This window comes from Rhinolophus sinicus, chromosome 3 (genome assembly GCF_057876585.1).
Source record: "Rhinolophus sinicus isolate RSI-liver-muscle chromosome 3, RSI-T2T, whole genome shotgun sequence".
NCBI classification, from domain to species: domain Eukaryota; kingdom Metazoa; phylum Chordata; class Mammalia; order Chiroptera; family Rhinolophidae; genus Rhinolophus; species Rhinolophus sinicus.
Window position 1 is genome coordinate 193,949,498 of NC_142503.1, and position 22,877 is coordinate 193,972,374.

The following is a 22,877-nucleotide window of genomic DNA, read 5'->3' on the forward strand; positions in this document are numbered from 1 at the left end:
TCAGAGGGACAGGGAGACGGAGACAGGCTGAGAGACAGGCAGAGAGGCAGGGAGGAGAGAGACAGTGGGACAGAGATACAGACACAGAGAGGGAGAAAGAGAAAGAGAGACAGACAGACAGAGACAGGCAGAGAGGCAGGGAGGAGAGAGACAGACAGTGGGACAGAGATACAGACACAGAGAGGGAGAAAGAGAAAGAGAGACAGACAGACAGAGACAGGCAGAGAGACAGGGAGGAGAGAGACAGACAGTGGGAAAGAAAGAGAGATACAGAGAGACAGACACAGAGAGAGGGGGACAGGGAGAGATATTAAGACAGAAAAAGGCAGAGAGAGAAAAAGAGACAGACAGACAGGTACAGAGAGAAAGACAAAGAGATAGAGACAGAGACAGACAGGCAGACATGGAGAGCGGGCAGGAGAGGGAGATGCACCTGGAGAAGCCACAACTCTCATATCATTAGTCGTCACACTGGAAGCCCCGTCGGGACAAACATCTGGAATTGAAGCTGCTGATGCTCCCCTAGGTGGTGGTTTACATTACAAGGCAAACCAGTGGGTGTCAGTCCCGCCTGGTGCGCACTGCAGAGGCCAAGCTCATGGGCCCCGGTTGCACCTGTGTGTTAGCTATGGCGGATCCCTTAGGCAAATCTAACACTGACTCCAGAGCAGGGTTTCTCACCTCAACCTGACTGGCATTTTGGCCAGATCATCACACTCCCCACCCCCAGGGGACACTTGGCAATGTCTAGGGACTTGTTTGGTTGTCAAACCTAGGGATACAACTGGCATCCAGTGGGTAGAGACAAAGGACGCTGTCAAACATCCTGCAAAGAACAAGCATCCTGCCGCCCACCATGAAGAAGGATCGGACCCAAATCAACAGAGCTGGGGTTGAGAAGCCCTGCTCTGTGAAGGGGGGAGAGAACCACCGTGCACACAGCAAACACACACAACGCGAAGAGGCTCGGCTAAGGTCAAAGTGAAATGAATCTCAAGGTCAAATGGTTCAATTCAATTTCAGTCATACTTATAAGAAGGTTCTTACTTATAAGAAGCCACCAGTTCTACTTTCAGCCTTGGGATCGATGATAGAATTTGGTTGTAAGATGCCTTTTCCCTCCATCATTCTGGTTAGTAAAATGGCTGGCTAGCGAAACTATAATGTTCTAGTTCTAATCTTTAGCTGTAACAGACTAACAGGGAACACTGGAGTTTTTATTCATTTACTGACTAAAGTATATTTGCTAAAAAAAAAAAAGATGCTGCTTAGTATCTTTTTATCTTAGTACACGTGATTTTATCAGACTCAGTCACTGAGAAAGGGACGTCACCCTTCAGTTTGTCATAGGATTTACGTATGACCAGGTATATACACAGAACTGTATTGCAAAGAAACCATCAGCACTGTTTTCCTTTGTGTTTGGTTTTTTCCTGACCCTTCTGTGACATACGTACCAGATTTCGCCCAGACAGGACTTCTAACAAAGCCATTAGGATTTTTCCATCTTGTATATCAACGAACAAATCTTTAACTTCTAGAGGTGGGTCGCACTATGGAAGAACGAGAAAATAAGCAGCCGATTAGTGATCACCTTATTTGACACCTGTGCAACCCAGAGAGCTACGTCGGAGCTGCAGGTTTCACGTAAGAGGAAACGTCCCGACAAGCACATCTGTCTACAGGCAGCAAAGCCCGTCCAGGGAGGGAGCAAGCCCGTCCCCTGCAGGGCATAGCCAGGCAGTGGGTCACTGAGGACCTATGGAGGAAACAGCGTCAAGGGCACCATTGAACAAGTGACCCCTGGGGACCCTTCTAACCTGTGATCTGACCCCAGAATCACACATTACATCCAGGTTTCTCCTTGAGGGGAGAAAGAAATGGCGTGCCTTGGTCACAGCCTTCCTAGAAGCAGGGCTCACATGAAATTACCTGGGTACAAGCCCTTCACCCCAGTCTGGGGACCCCAAGGCTCAGAGGCTGGGCGACTGGCCCAGTGTTTGGACAAGTCAGCTCTTTGGTACAGTTCTAATTCCTCATTGGGACACACTGGCTGACCCTAAGTACAGCCTGGGTCCAAACTGTGATGCATGACCCTGGGTCAGTTACCCTCTGGGCCTCAGTCCAGATGTTGGCAGGGCTCCCCCATCTCCAACACTGCTCAGTCTCCACATGTGCACCTTCCTGAGGTGCCAGTTGTCACTTCATTAATATTTAATCCAAGTCTGGAGAGGGGGCACCCTTGGCAGCGGAAGCCGAGAAGGTGGCTGGTATGTACAACATGTTGGGAGACAGCAAAGGGGGGATAGACACTCAACTGGCCTATTGAATGCTGGGTGGTTGGGTGAGGGGAGACTCTTCTTCTACCCCCAAGTTTGTAGGTCTGTGATGAACTCAAAGTTTGCGATGCTGATTTATATGTACAGTGTTTCCCTGAAAATAAGACCTAAACGAACAATCAGCTCTAATGCGTCTTTTGGAGCAAAAATTAATACAAGACCCGGTATTATTTTACTATAATATAAGACTGGGTATAATAGTATAGTATAGTATAGTATAGTATAGTATAGTATAGTATAGTATAGTATAATATAATATAATACCGGGTCTCATATTAATTTTTGCTCCCAAAGATGCATTAGAGCTGATTGTCTGGCTAGGTCTCATTTTCAGGGAAACACGGTATATGTTGATGAATGTTTATATGTTTAGGTACAGAAGTAATACATACTCATTGTAACAAGTCACACTAGTTAAAATTGTAGAAAAATTTTAATCAATGGAATGTCACTGATGGTTTCATTTATAAAAGTCAGGTTTCCTGAGATAAACCAGCATTATTTCAAGATGCACCTTTCACTTGTTCCACCAAGAAGCAAAAGGCTAAGACACACCTGACTTCAAAGCCAGGCTCTACCCTCAACAGGTACTTGGCCTTGGGCATTTTCCTTAACCTCCCTGGGTCTGAGTGTCTTTGGCTCCAAGGTCAGGTTAGGAATCTGACCTACCTCAGAGGACGGGAGCTAAAATGAAATGAGATCACGCAGGTAAAGTGCCTGCCATAGCACCTTCCTTCCCAGATTACTGCCATCAATCAAACCAGTTTACTATGAAGGGGCTTCCTTCCTGCAGGGTCTTGGGGTGCCCTCTTTAGCCAGGCATTTCGTCCAGGGGGGTGTATGCTTCATAGCTGTATGTGCTGAAGGGAGAGGTCTTTAGCTAGGGCCTCTCTGCAGGTAACGGCCCCTGAAGCATCCTCCCTCCACCCCACTTAATTCTTTTCCTGGGTTCCCTGGGTCAGGAAATGGCACCCTCAGCCCCAGCTCACCTAGGCTCTTCCCTCTCCCTGGGGGAAAACACACCTCTCCACACAGGATCTGGAGTGTGGAGGGACTTGGGTGGGAAGAGCTGGAAGCCACCCCAGGTTTCCTCTCTGACCCAAGCCCTGGAGAGGTCTGCTGTCTAGGAACCAACACCACCGTACCCACCAAGAGTTTGGCTGGACATGGCCTGGAGTCCCCGGGGCCGGCGGAAACTTGTCAGTCAGATGCTCCAGTGCATGCATCTGCAAATGGGTTTCGCAGAACCCTCAACTTCAGCAGAGCAGCATCAGGGTGGCTTACGGGGGCCCAGGGACGTCACGCAAGAGGCTGACCCACTGCACCTCCTTCATCATTGAGGCTCAGCTCTTATGGGCCTTTGTTTAGGGTTCCAGATAAGACTGCTTGAAGAAAGGGGTCTGTTGACTAAAGCTTGATAATAAGTCTTTTATGCAGTATGGTTAGGACTGCAACAGACTCTTAGGGAATAGGGCCTAGAAATGTGCCTTTTTAATAAGCCCTTACCCCAGCATGAATTCTCTGTTTACCTTTCAGTATTGGGGCCTTGAGCAACATCAGAACAGTTAGGCTGGGTGCTCGCTGCTCCTGGGTGCAATGAAGGGGGTGTTCACAGAGGAGACAGGATTAATGGGGGTGGGGTGGTGGGGGTGGTGGTGGCAGCTGTAACCAGCCCGAGACCCACGGATAAGGCAAGTCTTGGAAACTCGGTGGATCTGTGGCCCAGGCACCCTTTTCCTCTGGGAAGGCCTCCTTCCCGGGATAGCCTTGGAGGGTCCGTGTTTTCTTTTTTTTATTAAGGAAGGTGGCATTTCCTTAGCCCTTATACGAGCCCCCCGACCCCCTGTGAGTCAACATGCAGGACGATTCCACCCACAGGTGCACAGAAAGAGGCTTTGCTTCAAGGGCAACGGAGACTTTGAACCAAAAAGGCAAGTTATTTTCTTTGCCAACTCCCACAGCTCCTTGGGCACATTCCAGGCCTAGCACAAAAGCATCAGGTTACAGAGACTCTTACGGAAATCTTACCCAGCTAATGCGTGGCAGAAATCGCCAGACCTGAACAAAACAGCCCCTGATAGATGGACTAACACAATTTCCAGTTACCAGCCCCAACCGTGGCCAACCCTTGCATTCGGCTTGAACCTGGAGAATCACTTCCATTGACAGTGTCTGCACGAACCTCAGCAGCAGCGCTGGCACAGGGAGCCCTGGCTGCAGTCCATCCTGCGAGATGGCAGCAGGAGAAACTGAAACCGCTCCAGTGAAAACACTCCTGGGGCCCCAAACGTTCCGTGGGCTTCATGGGATCGGTATGGCCGAGTAAACAGCACCCCCAGGGCTTTCTTCATGATCTAACTCCTTCGGTAAATTAAGGAATTTTTCCAGAAGCCAGAGGCTCAGTAAATATTTCTGACAGCCTTCAAATTGCAGTTAAGCCCAACTCCCCAAGGAGTTCCTGGGTTTCCTTTACATGAAAGGTTGTTCTTGAAAGTCTCGAGGTTGGTAACGTGGCTGTTAATTTTGCCCTGTTTATTAGGCATCAGTTTTAGGTGCTATCTGATTTATCTTCAGAGTGGGTGCTACCCACCTGCCTTGCAGAAGGAGCTGAGCATGGCCGAGGAGAACAGCCTTGATATAATAAATGCTAACAGAGGCTCATTTGCTGTGGTGAGGGAGTGCATGGGTGTTTGCTGCATTACCCTCTGTACTTCCCTGAATTTGTTTCTTAATTTAAAAAAAATAAAAGAAAGAATGAAAGAAAGAAAGACACCATGGCTACCCTCTGTCCACCAGGAGGAATTTCCAGCTACCCTGACACACATCAGACATTAATTTAGGAGTTCAGTGAACTCAGGTTTGGGAAATGGTTTTCCTTTTTTCCAGAAATAACACTTTATGAGCCCTGCCGAAAATGCACCAAGAGTCAAAACAACTGGCAAATGATTTATAACTTCATCCGTGATATGTAGTCTTTCCCCTGAAGAGTTCAGGAGCCTCCTGGGCCCAGTGTAACCCATTCTACAGGCGGGGAACAGAGGTGTGGGTGGCCAAGTGCTGCTCGGGACATGTCACAGGCCTAAAGGTCAAGTGTGCATATTCAAATTTTGGTCCAGAGCTCCACTTCTTAAAAACCACATTTATTCTCTCTGCTTTCTAACCATTTCAATAATTTCCTCTAAGAACCTTCATTTGGGTTAACTTAAAGGGAGGTAAATAGTTACTCTTGTACTATTTAAGCAGGTAGGAGCGAAAATATATCTCAAGTGGAGTGCTTGAATACCACTGGGTTTACCAAGCAATGAGAAGGGCAGTTGGGTCTATTTGGAGCACCACATAGCGGAATTTCAGAAGCAAGAAGTGGAGTGAAATGAATCTTCATAAGTCAGCTTTCTTATAAAGAGAAAAATAATCTCTCTTCCCCGAGCCCAGAGCAACACAGAATGTTCTGGGTCAAGGGCTAACCTAGCATGGCAGGAGGGCTGGGATTTCTCACTGGGGCTGTTCCTGCACTTCCCATTGTCTGCGTCTCAGGAGGAGCTTCTGTTTTCTGGTGTGCGTGCCTGAGAAGCTTACAGACAAAATGCAGTTCAAATCTGCAGGACCAGAGGATGATACATAGAAAGAAAAAGGGGAAACGAAGGAGAAGCCAAGAAAGGGCCTCCTTCTGGTTGTGGGATTGCAGGAAGGCATTAGCCTCTGTTTCCTCATTCATAAAGGGGGGAAAGAGGGTAATGAGGGTTGTCGTGGGGATTAGAGCAGACCTGTGATGCACTGAGTAGGGTGCCTGGTGCCCCAAAGGGGCAGGTAATATATTGACCAATGGCAACATTATGTGATTAATCACGGGATCTGGTTTTTGTTTTTAATTTATTTTTTAAATTTATTGGGGTGACAATTGTTAGTAAAATTACATAGATTTCAGGTGTACAATTCTGTGTTACATCATCTATAAATCCCATTGTGTGTTCACCACCCAGAGTCAGTTCTCCTTCCATCACCATATATTTGGGGATCTGGTTTTGTTAAAAGGTGTCAAGAGTTCTTGCATAAATCAATGCAAACACCTCCCAATGGCTCTTAACTGACAGCCCCCCTCCCTCCCCCACCCTCTGGAAATCACAATCGCCCTCGCTTCCTGTCCATGGAAGTGTTTGGGCTGCTCAACAATGAATGAATGTCTTCTAGCTTTTGCTCATCGTTCCTATTTAAAGAGAGACCGCTCTCTCCTGGCCCAACTAGACGGACAACCCCAGGAGGACATAACTGTGTCTTACGCTCCCTTGTGTTCCGAGCCCTGAGCTTGATACCGGCAGTGAGAATGCACTCAAGAGAGGTTTAAATGAACGAACGAAAACAGTACCACCACCACCAGAAAACAGAGCCAGCACGTCCCCCTACTGTGCTACTGAACCGTTCACTCACTTATGGATGAACCCCCCAGTTACCAAAACCCCACGTACGCCGCTTACCTTCTCTAGATGCAGGTTTATCCATCGAGTGAAGGTCCTCTTCTGCACATTTTCCCTCTCAACTGGAAACAAAGAAATGCCATTAGCTGAACGAAAGGAAATCGGGGAAAAATCCCGCCCTCCACTTCCCAAGGGGGATTCCAGGTAGATGGAGACAGCCCTGGAGGGTCCACGTGTGAACAGAAAGGGAGTTGGCAAGGGGTTCAGTGGCACCTAGAATCCATTTTCCCCAGTGCCCTTCCTCCACCCCTGAGCATCTGAAATCGATTAAATACCCACGAAATCAGACACACAGAACAGAATGTTGTATGCAACCTAATATGAGCATTAGGGCATTCGACTCTCCAGCTTAAGAAGAGTCAAGCGGAAGATACAAATGAAAACCACGAGGTGCCTGGCTGCAGAGATGGAGCTGCAGTGACGGGGCACGGGGCAAGGGGAGGTCAGTGGTAAGGAATTGGGATGGAGCTCTGGAGGGTGCCCGAGTGTGGTGGGCAGGATGTGACACTCCTGGGTTGGACCCTTAGCCCTGTCATCTCCCAGCTTTGTGTCCTTGGGTCAGTCCCTTCCCCATGTCTGATCTGCTCACTTCCAGGCTGCCTTAAGATACCTGCCATCCTGCAAGTCAATTCAGCACAGTTCCTGGCACAACAGCTACTCTTTTTTTTTTCTTTGCCGCTGTTATTTTGAGACCCAGGAGACATCTAACGCCCGTCAGGACGGGCGAGCTCTGTGGGCAGCTGCTGAGTCAGAGCCCCCATGAACCAGGACGACACAAACGAGACACAGATTTCTTCTCCCAGGGGACAGCATTTCCCAAACAGGTTTCTTATGAAAGCTCTTTCCTTTTCAAGTTACTGCCATCTACCTAGCACTAATGGTGTCCTGGCACCTCGTTTCCATTCATCTTTGAACCTGACAACACCGCCTGCAGAGTAGAAACTATTATTTTACAGGTGAACAAAATGGGACTCAGAGGGGTACCATGACTTGCCCAGGGCACCTGCTGGAGAGAGGCACAGCTGGGTATCACCCCCAGGTCTGTCTATCCCCCATCAGCAGCCTGGAAAGGGAAGGTCTGGGTTTGAATCCCAGTTCTTCCAATTACGGCAAAGACATCTGCAATAGTGATGCTAATGATTAAAAACTATGTACCGAGCACTGGCTGTGGCAGGAACCCATCTAGGCACTTTACCTGCATTCACTAACCCTACTGCCGCCCTCAGAGGCAGGGACTATTATAACCCTCAGGTGGGAAAACTCGGGTACTTGCTCAAAGTCACACAGGTACTGAGATCATTGCTCCTGTTCTACAGATGAAGAAAATGAGGGTCAAAAAGCAAATACGCAGCAAAGTTGGGACTTGGATTCTGTGCTTTTCCCTCCTGAGCTCTGTGGCATTAGCTGGCTTGGTGTCCTAGGACCCGGAGGGCGTTTTTGCACTGGGTGGCGGTGCCAGTGCTGGGGTTGGGTGCTGGGTGCACCGGGCAGCAGCCCCGAAGCTCAAGCCGCTATGCCTCTGAGGAAGAAATGTCAGCACCAGATGACTCCCGAAATTCTGGATTTCAACATGTTGGAAGAACACATCACAGAGGCTTAAAACCATTTCACGTTTCTTTAGCAATCAGAAAATGAGAGGCAATTTATCTCCTGGGGGAGAAAAAAAGGCTACAGTTTTCTGTAACAACTATAGGTCTTTCTTCCTCTCGGCCTCATTATTGGGTAGATAGTGGTGCCCGTAAATCAAATTTTAATATTGTGCCTCTCAATCTTTTTAATTGAAGAGCCAGCAGACAGTAATTATGTTTTATATGACTGCTTTTCTCTCATTTTCCTCCTTTCCGTAAGGGAAGGTCCCTGGCAAGTAGGCATTAAGGATTAAATATCTAATTCCAGTCAACTGTTTCGTGGGTAAGGAGAGGAGGGTGACAGGAAAAGAAGTTGAGAGAAATGAGGTGGGAGGGGGGCATTTGCTGAGGGCCGTGAGTTATAGAGTCTCAGAGCTTCCCACAAGATTGAAGAGTACACTCTCCCCACTGGAGATCTTTCTGCAGCTTTTTCTATAACGTGGGTGTGCCACAGTTTACCGACCATCCCTACTCATGGTCACTTCCCAGTTTTACAGTGTAATCAACCGTGCAGCCACCAGCACCCTTGTACAAGCATGCTGGTATGGGATTCTTTATGCAAAACACGCAGGAATACATTTCTCATGCTTGACAACTAAAAGTGGAACTGCTGGGTCTTAGTGGTAGGCACATTTAAAATTTTAATAGCTACTTCCAAATTGCCCTCCCAAAAGGCTGCCCCAGTTTATACTTTCACCCCCCACCTGTCTTTAAACAAGTTTATGGGGATTGTAAAGTATTTACACACACATTCAAACACTCAGGCTGGTTTTACCATATGGCTTCAGAGAGAGCAACGTATGAAACAGAAGTGCATTCAGTGAAAGCCTGAGAGAACCCGGGTTAGGCTGTTGGTTTAACTGTGTGGAAAGGTGTAAACGAGGAAGTGGGTGTCTGTTAGTCTATATATACCCCATCCATTCATCCATCCACCCATCCACCCATCCACCCATCCATCCATCCATCCACCCACCCACCCACCCATCCATCTATATACCCAACTTTCCATTAACGATGTACCCATTCATCCATCCATGCTCCCCTCCCATCTGATACTTATTGAGTGATTATTACATGCTAGGAACTGTGCCAGACCCGGGGGCAAAACCAGAGATAAACAATTAAGCATTCCCAGAATCTGCACTCCCCGGAGTCACAGCCAAGTCGGAGAGACAACATGGACTCCACGAACCACACGTGCAAAGAGAAATGAATTAGAAATTTCTAGAGCTGATGAGATGGGAAGAGGTGATTACAGGCCCCGTGGGGTATTGCTCCAGGGGTCCTAAGAGGACCCCACGGCAGAAGCAGGACACGAAGGGACTCCTGAAGGCAAGCACAACATTCTAGCCCTGCCCTGACCCAAAGCCAACACCCGGGAGGCTTCACTTCCATTCCAGCCACAGCCAGTGGGCAAATCTGAGCACAAATCGGCTTCGACAGCAAAGCTGACCCACGGGAAGATAAGGTGGTGACCTAAGATACCCGGAGATAGTGAGACTAAATCACAGATGAGTCCCAAACTGAAATCGGGTATGGAGACCAGATTTCCTGGACGTGAATCTGGGACACATCACTCAATACACAGGAGAGAGAGAGAGAGAGAGAGAGAGAGAGAGACAGAGAGAGAGAGAGAGAGAGAGAGAGAGAGAGAGAGAGAGACTGAGAATTTAACCTGCCCCAGAACATCCACTTGAGAGCCTCACACCATTAGCCGCGTGACCTTGAGCAAGTTCATAACTTTCAAAATACTTTTGCCTCAGTGTCCCCTCTAAGGAAGGAGGAGAGCTGTGCTTCCCTCCCAGGCACGCCGTGAAGATTCGATGGCATTAGCCCAAAAGGCGTCCCCAATAGCTGTTCCATAAGGCTCACTTTCCCTGGCAGCCAAGGTCCCACGGCACACCCTGGACAGGGGCTATTTTGTTTGTCTGGTGTCTGGACATAAAGGTCTGATGCTTTCATGGTTTTTCTCCATTTCAAAATACCCACCCCCATCCTGCAGGCCTTTTCTACTTCTGGCCTGCCAAGACTCCATAAACTTTATATAGTTTCCATAAATCCAACGGCCCCTTTTTTCCACCGCACCTATCACGTTGTAAAGGTGTAGGAAACCATTTCTCTGGAAAGGTCTGGCCTTCTCACGCAGTGTTTGTGGGGCCCAGTGTGGGTTTACTGGGCAACAACAGAGTAATGACAGTGCTGTAAAATCACCATGCCTGGCTGGCCAGGCTGCCCAAGTGCCGGGCCAGAGTGGAGGAGAACGACCCAGAACTCCAGGGACAGAGACAGAAGGGGAGACGCAGCCCTCAGGCTCAACTCTACCTTCTCAATTCCCCAGGCATGGCTGTGGCCCCTGCTTTTCCAAAAACAGACAACGTGAAAATGAGACGTGTGACATTCCTCTTTTCTCCAGGCCACCAGTGGATGTTGGGAGCCACAGACAAAGGGACACAGCTCTGGGAGTTCAAAGATTCATTATACTCATGGCCTTCTTTCCTTCTGCCCACGTTCCCCTCAAACCTCAATCCTATGTAACATTTCCTCTATAATATTTCTGCTCTTCCCCGCCCATGAGAAGAATTTAATGGCTTTATCTATTTCTAAAAATTGTGCACTCATTATAAACAATTAAGACCATACAGGAAAGCATAGAGAAATATAGCCAAAATCTCTTGAAATCTCATTATATCCAGAGCTCACCACTAATGACATTGTATTGACCATCCTTCCAGAGCCACACACACACACACACACACACACACAGCACTAGTGCGTGTAGATAGATACCACTGTACACAATTGCAATGTGATTAGTAAATGACTCGGCATTTCTCAAAGCATGGCCCATGGATCACTAACATCAGGAGCTTCTGGGGTGACAGTTAACACGATAATTCCTGCCCCCCGTCCAGGATGTCTCTGGGGCCCAAGGCATTTTAACCTGCTTGGCGGGTGACCACGGTGCACAGTTTGAGAACCTGGGTCTTAACGGGGAAGGGACAACCAGCACAGTTCTTTGGTGAACTTCGGGCAGAGTAGAGAATGCAATGGGAATGTCACCTGGCACAGGAGAAAGGGCGGGCAGTCTGAAGCCAGTGGATGGGGCTGGCGGAGCAGAGGATGGGGACACGAATACCACTCCCAGGCGTGCTGCCATTACGTGTGATATCGCTTACTGAACTTGGGCCAAAAACAAGTCATTTCCTTGCTTTCTTTATCCAAAGGGCTCTTCCTGATCTTGCCTTTAGTCCCTAAATTCATACAGTTGGGAGGGCTCTGATTCTTCTGAGAGATGAATCAGAATTTACCTCGGAGGGCTGAATTCCCGCAGGGGAGACTTATCTTGTGACGTCCATCTAGACTGGTGAGTGGGGAGCATTTGTTTCCAGGTTCATAGGTGCTGCCTGGGCGGGAGGAGGGAGGCAGATGGGACAGCCCCACCTGTGACCTCATCTCTAAGCCACAGGCACAGGAGGCTGAGCAGCGCCGGCTGGGTGGTGCAGACCGCCAGGCAGCCCACCTGACCTGCCACGGCGACAGACTCCGGGTGAGCTCCAGCACCGCTCGGGGACAAAAGGCTCACTTCCCCTCCATCACCACAGCTGATGTACAGGAGAAGAGATGCAACTCAGGGGGCCCACCCCATTGAGAACCTGTGAAGGCCCTGAAAGTAGCAGCCGGGGCCTGGCAGCAGCTGGGGCCTGGCAGCAGTGGCCACCACTTCCCATGCACAACCACCAAAAGGAGTTACAATGCTACCTCTTCTGCAAGCCGACGGACATTCCTGTAAAGCTGGTCTAACACTGCCTACATTCACAGATGAGGAGCCTGAGGCACAGGGAGTTTAAGTAGCTTGGCCACTCAGTGGGAGATCGGGATTTGAACCTGGGCTCCAGGGTGACACTGCCTCGTGTGCCTCCCACAAGTTTGCAGGGTCCTCCTAGTAGCCCTGTCGGCTTCTCACACGAATCCCCTGGGAGCTCCGCTCCTCAGCCAGGCTGGGGGCTCAGTGCCCCGTCTCTAGGCACTACTCCTGCCTTCCGACTGCCCTCACCCCTGTCCCCATGCTGAGGACTGTACAGGTTGGAGCCCTCAAGGCCTAGCTCTCAGCCAGGGGTGCTCAACCAGGGGTGACTCTGTCCCCAGAGGACATTTGGTAGAGGCTGGAGACATTTTTGATCGTCATCATTGAGGGGGTGTTCTACTGGCATCTAGTGGGTAGAGGCGATGGCTGCTGCTCAACACACTACCCAAGACAACCACTGCTAAACATAGAGTGACCCGACCCCGAATGTCAGCTGTGCCAGGGGTGAGAAACCCTCCAGAGAACCTGTGCAACCACCCCAGGTTGCTCCTATCTCAGCTTTGCTCCCACGACAAACACAGAAAAGTTTCAGCAAACAAGAGAGCTCTCCTCTGAGTGACCTCGAACAAGGGAGATTCTGCTCTCAGGGCCTCGGTTCACCCATCTGTACAATGGGAATCATTGTACCAAATTCCTCGTGAGGCTCAAACACATTCAAGCTGTCTTTACCACACCACATGCAGGCAGCTGACAAAGAGTCCACCAACCGGACTGTCACCGGCTCACACATGGGCACCTACCGCCCATGGACAGTGCCCAGAGCAGCCAGCATTCGGGTGGCCCCTGCATGTCCCTCCAGCCTTCGGTCGCTGAACCCCAGGAGCCGAGGCCGCTCCAAGAAGGGGCCCACGTCGTCTGGATGCAGCGGGGCCCCTGCCCGGTGGTTTCACTCCTTCCCCCGTCTTTCAACACCTCCCAGAAACACAACCTCATTACATGGCCCCATGCTGGTTCACTTGAGAAATAAAACTCAGAAACAAATTAAACGGCAATTTCTTTTCAAACAGGAGAGGGGCCAGGCTTCAGGAGTACCAGGCCGACGTCCTTTGGTTCCGACTCCTGGGGGCCACTTCCCCCCATCGGCTCTGGCAGTATTAAAGCCGAGGCCTCCATGTGGTTTGCACCAGCCGTGATTTTGCATTTAATTTCCTTTGTTTTCCCTTCCCAAATGTTTGCTCTGACCCAAGTCCCTTTTATCGAGACTTTGGTAATAAAATGCAAAACCCTCTTTGGGACCACAGGCCAAGCGGCACTCAACTCCTACAAATAAGTGAGCAGAGAAGTGGCGGTTAGAGTTGGCAGAGCCCTCCCACCCTCTCTGGCTCCTCCATGGCCTTCTGTCCTTTGTCCTTTGTGCAAGCTGGAGATGTGCCCAGGGGCATCAGGACAGAGAGGGAGTATGTAACCTTACTGTTCGAGCCGGCACAAACCGGTGGTCTCCCCCATCTGTGCCCATTGAGACTCAAATAAAACTGCCAAGCTCATTCTAACTGGGGACTTAAATCCAATTCTCTCACAGGTCCCAGAGGCCACCAATTAACATACCACGTTCTGCACTGCTGTGCCCCTGCCTCTCAGCTGTTCCAAAACACATAACCCAGGGCTCCAAAGGGCTAGTCCCAATTACACACCAAATTAAGTTTTAAGCTCTCTCTATATAGGGCTGGTGCCTGTAACTAAAATAAAAAATAAACCCACTCTAGTTTTTTCTGAGAGTGATTCTGTCTAACCTCAGTGCTAAACCTCAGCCCACCTTGATTTATGACAGATGACGCCAGCCAGCCATAAAAACCCAACCTTAGGAAAAGGGATTTTAACATCCACCCACATGGCAGACCAGGGTGATATGACGCATCCAGGCCGACTGCCCTGATCTGAACAGCTGAAATGGAGACGGGGATGTAAGTGTGTCATACAGGTCATTCACACACCCATCCAGGCAGCAGACATCGGTGAGTACGCTCACCCAGCGATAATAAGATGTGGACCTGGTCCCTCGTGGGCTTCCTCTGCCAGATTCCAGAAGGAAGGATGGAGAGGGGGAGTGAGGGAAGGAGAGAAAGAGGAAAGGGAAAGGAGATAGAAAAATATTCTCTTCGCATACCATGAAGTCTCAGCTCATGGACCCCTGACACCACGATCCCTGGGGGACCAAACTTTCTGTTGGGGGTCACTATTTTTTTGTAATTTTTCTTTTTATACTAGAGTTTTTGTGAAAGTATTCTGGCTTCTGAATACAAATTTGAATAACTTCTAAAGCAGTGTTTTCCAAACCGTATCCTACAGAGTACTAGTTCTAAAACACTTCTCAAAAGAGGACCTCAACATGCCTGGGAAATACTGCATATTTCTCCTCTCATGGATATTTATGATCAGTATATTAAAGGCTCTGATAAGTTCTGCAATACAGAAATTGGTTTAAGGTGGTCTCAACTAAGCTCACTTGAAGCAAGACTCACTTTCTGTGTAAAACTAATCACAACTTCCTTGTAGAATCCTGCTTTGGAAATACAAAGAGATGTTCATTAATGGGGGAAGATGTCCCCACTGGGTCCTCACAGCCAGTGAGTTAGGCAGCCACACTTTCTGTGACAGAGAATACCACGTATTCACCAAACCCTATTTGTTTCCTTTTCCTCTTGGGCACACAGCCAAACTACATTTCCCAGCCTCCCTTGCAGGTGGCAGGGGGCCGGTGGAATGTGGGTGGGCAGAAGGTGTGCCACTGTCCTCCAATGCCTTGTGAGCACTACACAGAGGCAACACAGACAGAGGCACAAGAGGGAAGGAGTCTGGACTCTCTAGTCTCCTCTTGGACAAGGATCACCCCGTAGAGACGCCCCAGGAGGAATAGCATTGTTGAACCCGTGGGTAAGTGAGAAATACATCTTCACTGAGTTAACCCACAGTCATTTTGGGGTTGTTGCTACAGCAGTTGCCCATCCTGGCTAATACCTGTGGAATGAGAACCCGAATGTGAGGGAGGAAGGGAGGAAGGAGAAAGTCAACATTTATGAAGCCTCTTCCAGGCAGTGAGAATCACTTGACATCCGCCATTTAAGCCTCATGGCAACCTCAACAGGCAAGAAATGGTGCTTCCTGCGTGGATGCGGAAATTGTCTCTGAAGTGGCGTGCCTTGGCACGTGGACGTATAGCTCAGAGAAGAATCTAGCCTAGTCCCTGCGAGCCAAGACCCTCTCCATGGCATCACACTGGGCTGGCTGAACCCCTGCAAAGCAAATTTTATTGACGAACCCTCATGAAGAATCTGTCTCACGCCCAGGTTAGCTCAACTGCAGAATAAAGGCTGACCTGGTGTTTTGTCTCCTAGGAACAGGGCTTACCAGGCCTAACAAGAAGAATTAGCCCAACCTCCTGGATTCAGCTATTTTCTAAAAAGAACATTAAAAACACTCAACTTCATTCAAATGACCTTGATTTGCATTTTGGTTTGAAGTACATCTGTCTGATAAAACGCCTCACTCACCCTTTGAATACCAATGATTTTATGTACATGTGAAGGCCAATCGGCTGCAAGAACCACTAGTAGTAGGGTGACCAACTGTCCCAGTTAGCCCAGGACTGAGGGCTGAAGGGGATCCGAGAACACAGGACATTCAGTGCCAACGCGGGGAAAGTCCCATGCAAACCGGGATGAATTGGGCATTCTAGCTAGTACACCCAGGGTGTGTCCAGGAGAACAGGCCCTGCAGGCATAGCAGCTGGGAGGGGCAGAAGGCCCCGATCCACCTGGGCAAAAGACAGTGAAAAGCAAGGAGGTTAATATTTGCAAGGTGGTTAATATTTTCAAGGTGATTAATATTTGCAAGGGATAAAACAAACTGTGAAATTCCCATTTACAACTTCTACCTGCCAACAAAAAGTGACACCAGCATGAATTTCAATTCCTACTCTGAGCAGGAGAAATAATAACTGGAAACTGTGATGGGGAAAGGTAAGAGGTGTCAAATTCTCCTGGAGCTTGAAGTGTCACCAGCATTTCACGTTAATTAGCATGAGAGGCCAGAGGTTGCCTAAGCCTGAGCCCAGGGACCGAGTTGTGCCAAGATGGCAAAAATGAACGCTTTACGCACCACTGGTTCCTTTGTGAAATGCATTTGTTTGAAAACAGACAAAAGTTACCTACATATGCAAACCATCCAAATGGACACACTCATGCATGCCCGTGTGTACGCTTGTATATATTCAAGCACACATGCGCATACACACACAAACACACACCCCTCACCGTAACATGGTTCACCTTCAACCCTCTTCAGGACACTGAGTCCTCAGGGTCACTGGTGAGATTTATCATTACAAGGTCTCCCTTATGCCGCAGCCACAGTGGTTCAGACCTCAAGGGCTGCACTCTGACATTGAGGTCAAGGTCGGATCATTGTCACTGGGTGGAAACTCTATAGAATGGCAAATTCAGTTTTGTAATCTTAAACACTCCACTGAGACTCGCCCCGTGATTCTCAACCTTGGCTGCACATGACAGTCACCTGGGGAAACTTTAAAAAAATATGCCTAGGTTCCATTCCAGACTAATTGAATCTGAATCCCCAAGGGCTGGGGCCCAGGCCTCTGCATTTTTTTAAAGCTCCCCAGGTGATTCTGGCACGGAGCCAGGGCTGAGAACCACTGCTCTAGGCCAGGAGTTGGCAGATTTTTCCCGTCAAGGGTCAGATAGTAAATATTTTAGACTTTGTGGGCCATATGGTCTCTAGCGACTAGTCAACTCTGCAGTTGTGATGGAAAGCAGCCAACACAACACATAAATGGGCACGACTGTGTTCCAATAAAACTTTATTTATAAGAACAGGCGGTGGGCCACAGTTTGCCCAGCCCTGCTCTAGATTCCACAAGCAACAAGCACCACTGCCGGATGTAAGCCGCCATTCTTGATCTTACTGGTGGCCGTACCCCTCATGGCTCAATTTTTAACATTCAGTTTCAGGCTTCACAAGCAGGGGTTTGGTTGTACTCTGCTCACTGTCATAAGAAAATCAAACAGCGGTGGCAGGATGGATGGGGCAGCAGCGTGTGTGGGAAATAAAACAGAAAACTGAGTGTTCGGTGCCTGTAAGTCAGAGAAATCCACTTGGATTTTCTCCTCTCATCACCAACACCAATAAGAAAAGTCACATTTGGACAGGCAACCAGGCTTTCAAGTAATTCTTGCCTTTGTTTTCCTTCGTCAGCAACTGGAACTTTTTCAAGTTAAGTCATATCACCTACTCTTCTCCCTCCTCATCCCCTACTGAATGTCCCCTTTGTCTGGCGAATCCAAGGGGACATGGAAAAGAAAACCAACCCCAAACAATCATCCTTGATCTCTGCTTCTTCTTCTTTTGTAATGTTTAAATGGAAACAGGTTTGAAAAAAATCAAACATGGCTCCTTATAAGTAAAAGTTCCCAGGAGATCAAATTTTGTTCAAGGAGAGTAATCTTCTCCCCCATTTTCTTAGCACCACAAGGAACCCAGAATTATTCTGCCCATCAGAACACTCGACAATCCAGTTTACTGATTGGAGAAGCCCTTAAATACTGAGGGTAGCTCCCATCCAACACTGCCATCAAGGCAGTCACCCAGAGTCTGCTTGAATGCCTCCTGGACGAGGCGCTCAGTACCTCTCCAAAATCAGCTTTGAATATCTCAAAGCGTGTCTTGTGGAAAAGAGGAAAGTTCAGTGGGTACAACTAGGGCCAACAGTTAGGAGTCAGGGGATGACAGCTTTCAGTTCCACCTACCACACCCTGACTTTTGGGTTCAGTGGGACCCCTGTACTTTTCCTAAGGTAAATGCAACGTTTTAGCTTAATCGTGATCCTGTGGGTTTCTGTTGGTTACAATTAAAAGCATCCTCACTAATTTCTTCAACAAGCAACCACAAATGAAGAAAGAGAGACGAAAGAAAACCTATATTTTAAAAAAGGCTTCAGGGACACCAACCAATTGCAATGCATGGTCCTTATTTGGATCCCAACTCAACAAACTGTTTTAGAACAATAATTGTATTCTAAAGGTTCAAAAACATAACTAAATAAATTCTTGGAAAAAGATAAAATGTCAAAATTGGGGCGAGAAGAAATATGGGATTTAAATACATCAATAAATATTTTAAAAAGCAATTTAAAAAAAATAAATATTTTTAAAATAAAAATTTTAAAAATAAATATTTTTAACAACAAACAGTCCTTGATCATTCCTGATTCCCATTTTACAGATCCACTAACCAAGTCAGGAACAAGTCGTCAGGTCACCCATCTAGTAAGCAACAGAGCCAGGTTTCTCACCCAGGCCTGGCCCCAAAGCCTACGGCGTCCTAACCATGACACAGTACTGACTCCTAACCTTACCCCTGAGGGGAACACCACATGTCACAGCTGACTCACAGACTTCCCAGTAAACCAGGACGGAAATCATTAGCAAAACTATTCTTATCCCTTCCAATTTAGGTCACTACCTTCTGCAACACCGCCTGCCACCTTGGTGGGTCCCCCTGCAGGTGGATGCAAACTTTCAGATATTGTGTTATTTGCAAGGTCACATATTTTAGTCGGTTCTCCCCTGTACACAACAACATCTGGAAGGGAAGAACCCTATCTTTAAGGTCGAAAAGCTATAAAAGGGCTTACTTGTGGGAGACGGCCTGACGGTGGGGAGAGCTGGGCTAGGGGACTACTACTTTTACTATCTGCTGGTCAGTATATTTTATTTTTAAAACTATGTGCATATGTTGGATAGAAACTTTAAGTTCTAATTTTTAAAACTTCTATGTACTCCACTCTGTGCATGATGCAATATTTCTGATCTATTATCCTCAATACCATCAAGGGGGAATATTTACAAATGTAATGTCTGACAAAGGAGTTTTCTGTTTATAAAACTAACACCTATAACAGAAAAAACTGGAACATACAATTAAAAAAAAAAGTCACATGGATTAAATTTATTCCTAGACAGCTTATTTCCTTCCATTCTTTCTTTTACATGTTTGTTTGTTTGGTTTGGTTTTTGTTTTGTTATTGCTTGTTTTAACGTAATTCTGATCATACTATGTATACTACGTGGTGTCCTATGTGCTGGGCACTGGTGCTGGCCTGCCTAGTCTCTTTTCTCACCTTTCCTAAATGCTAGTAATTTATTATTATTATTATTTATCCTGCTCCTTCTCCATCACTGTACATTAGCTGTGTTGGGTGAGGAGGGCAGACAGCGTGTCTGTTAGCTTACAGGCACAGGAACCACACATATTCAAGCCTGATGAAGAAACTGGCATCGCCCTTCATGATCCTGGATTTGGAGCCCTGGCTGTGACAACAGAGTGAAACACTGTGACTTTCCCCTGGGAAAGAAGGTGAATGAATCCTGATATGGAAGGAAGGTCGGGGATGGATGTTGGGTAGCTAACGGTGGGACTATGGCGGACACTGCTGGCTGCCTCCCCGTATCCATTCTTCCCTTCTTCTCAACTAACAGAACCCGAATTTTGAGTCAGCAATCTGCCCAATTTAAAAATGGTCATTTCCCAGCCTCCCCTGCAGTTAGGGGGTGACACAGCTTGGCCAATGAAGTGCACGTGGAAGTCAGGAGGCGGGGCTTCCAGGAGCGCTCTGAAACGGGGAGGAGGGAGTACGGGCGTGCGCCCCCTTTTTCTTTTCCTTTAACCCTCGGTTTCCTGTAACGGAACTGTGAGGTTAGAAAACCCAGCAGCCGCTGCGAAGAATGACTGAGCAGTAAAGAGAAGCAGCCGGTTCCTCGAGGGCCCTGCTCAGCCCCAGACTTGGCAGGAAGCTGCTTAGCTCCGGGCTTCAGTGTATGAGATAAATAAATCCTCTTTGATGAAGTCACTGTAAGTTGGGTTGTTGTTACTTGCAGCTGAATAGAGTCCTAACTGACGAGATACACATCTTCTTGCTAAAATACACCCATCATTTGTGTGGATGAACAGAACGCGTACTCAACCATACCCCCACTGCTGGATAGGCTAGTTCAAAAAACATTTTTTTTGCCTGCTCTTAATACGTCAGTATAGCACTTTATGTTAGGTCCTAACATTTCTATAGCACTTTACAGTCTGCAAAACACTTTCCCCTCTATGCTTTCATGAAGCCAGCGGAAAATGATGCAAAATGACACGGCGCAGCAGCCAAATTACAGGCAACGAGCTCGCTCTCCGTGGGCCTCTCTCTCCGTTATGTTCCCCCAACATCTAAGTTCTGCTCAGAAACACCTTCCAATGCCTCTCTCGGGTCCTCCCTTCCAAGATGACCAAGAAAAGCAGGAACAGTGGTCGTGCCAAAAAGGTCGTGCCGCGGCCATGTGCTGCCTACGCGGAGCACCAACTGCGCCCGATCGCGCCCAAGCGCAGGGCCGTGACGTCCGCCAGGAGAGGCGCAGGGTTATTTCCCCGCGAGCGTCTCCGCCGCCCGTGTGCTTCCCAGGCTGTGAGCACAACTACATCACTGTGAGTCGTGCCATTCACGCAAGGTCGTCAGGAGGCGTTCCGCGACACCCCACCCGCATTTAGACCTGCGGGTGCCGCCCCACGACCTCCGCCAAAGCCCATGTAAGGAGCCAAGTCCTTAAGAACTGAAGAAATAGTCTGTAGGATAAAAATAAAATGGAAATTACACTTTAAAAAAATCCAACTTCAGTAAATAGTGGTTGCTGAGCCCAACCGAGAAATGAAAAACAACTCCAAATCATGAAGAGCTTGGGTCGTGCCATCCAGGCTCTCAAACCCTGCAGATTAGCCCCACTGGAGGTCACTCTGGGAGGCCAGGAAGCCCATCTCTAACTGCAGGGCGCAAGGAACGAATGAATGCAAGGGATGAAAGCATAAGCAAGGGTTCGTAAATACTGTATATTGCTTGGGGCCTCTGGACAACACGCAGGCATTGGACAAAAGCCTCAGAGACAATGAGATAAACGTTTGTGTGTGTCGGGGGGTGGGCTGGTGGAGCAGCAGGGAAACTGGGAAGGAGATGTATTAGAAAAGGTGGCAAACATTGTGAGATCTTGAAAAGGCATTAGGAGATGGCTGGCTCTTAACGACAATACAGGAAACCTGTTGCAGGGACCACCTGGAACCAAACATCACCCTCTCTAACCTCTAGGTTTCCTGAGCGCACGTTTTATTTCCCATGGGGTACATGCATTCAGTGTATGCAGGCAATGCTCCCATGTGGGAGGGGGAGGGGAGAGCACCGAAGGGCCAAAGACAACGTCCATCTTAGTTCTCAGATGATGATGGTAAAACCACCAGCCGCCATGTTGCACTCTGAAAAGGCTGGGTGCCTCTGCCCTGGCAGATGGGTCGGTTTTGCAGATGGGTTCCAATCATTCTGGCTGTAAAGTGAATCTCGTACGCTCACTGAGCGAGCCTATAAAATCAGAGATGTAGTGAAAAGACTCTTCCTCCATGCAAGTGGTCTTTGCACACATTTAAACACGTTTGTTTCTTACTTGTCCAATTCTGAATGTCTTCAATTTTATAAATACAACTCACTTATCATGGAACAAGGAGGACATAGTGTCAAAATCACAAAAATCATCTCTAACCCTTGACTGTGAAAACCAGGAACCAGTACTTATTAAATTCTGGGTACTGTGCTAAGCACTTGTGAGGTGGGTATTAATATCTCTATTTCACAGGTGAGGGCACTGAGGCTCAGACAGGTGAGGGGATGTAGTGGTCAGGATCACACAGAACAACAACAAAAAAGAATCCCAAATGCCTTGGCAGATTGGCTCTAATTCCTGGAGCGAGCCGTGTCACAGAATTGTTGGGCCTTTGTTGGTGAACAGCCCCCCCTCCCACCATTCAGTCGGTTTTTTCATAAGCAGCAGCTGGAACCCTTCCAGGCCTGGTGTTTTTCTGAGACACATCCCTTTACTTTTGCTTCTTTTCAAAGCTGCAGGCCCAGGTTCTAAACGCGGGTCCAAGGGCAGAGCCAGGCCGGGTCTCTTCACGCAGAGAAGAGTTTTCTGCCCTTGACGACTGCAGAGGGGGATTAGTGAGGCAAAGCCCAACTTGATTGAAAAATACCTTCCCTCCAGGCTGCTTTATGGCGTCGTGCCTCTTCCTTGCAGCTCTCTCTGAGTCTGGCACCAAGACCGGTGGATCCAGGGTGGTCCTTCTCTCCAAGGGGCCAGAAATTACCAAAGGAGCGTGGGGAGGTTGCTGAGCAGGCCATCTCAAGTAGAGCAGCAACTTACTAATTAAAAAGTCAAAAAACGGGGGCGGCCGGTTGGCTCAGTTGGTTAGAGCGCAGTGCTCATAACACCAACGTTGCCGGTTCGATTCCCACATGGGCCAGTGAGCTGCGCCCTCCACAACTAGATTGAAGGACAATGACTTGACTTGGAGCTTATGGGTCCTGGAAAAACACACTGTTTCCCAATATTCTCCAATAAAAATTAAAAACAAACAAAAAAACCGTCCAAAAACAAACACGGCCAACTGTAAGGGGTTGAGGCGTTGTGGTTCCACCATACACTAGCTCTGTGACAGTGGGCAAGGTGCTGCCCTCTGTCCTCATCTGTAAAGTGGTGGAGGG

General features: G+C 48.2%; 1 protein-coding gene across 2 annotated transcripts in view; it reads right to left on the bottom strand.

The window, feature by feature from the left end:
* CLMN (calmin) overlaps positions 1-22,877 on the bottom strand; it is a 104,699-nt gene that overhangs the window by 29,865 nt on the left and 51,957 nt on the right. For both annotated transcript variants that reach the window (XM_074326979.2, XM_019746226.3), the window contains exons 2-3: positions 6,812-6,873; positions 1,458-1,553 (exon numbers count right to left, since the gene is read on the bottom strand). In XM_074326979.2, the coding sequence (XP_074183080.2) occupies positions 1,458-1,553; positions 6,812-6,873 (158 nt within the window). The remainder of the gene's footprint in view (positions 1-1,457; positions 1,554-6,811; positions 6,874-22,877) is intronic.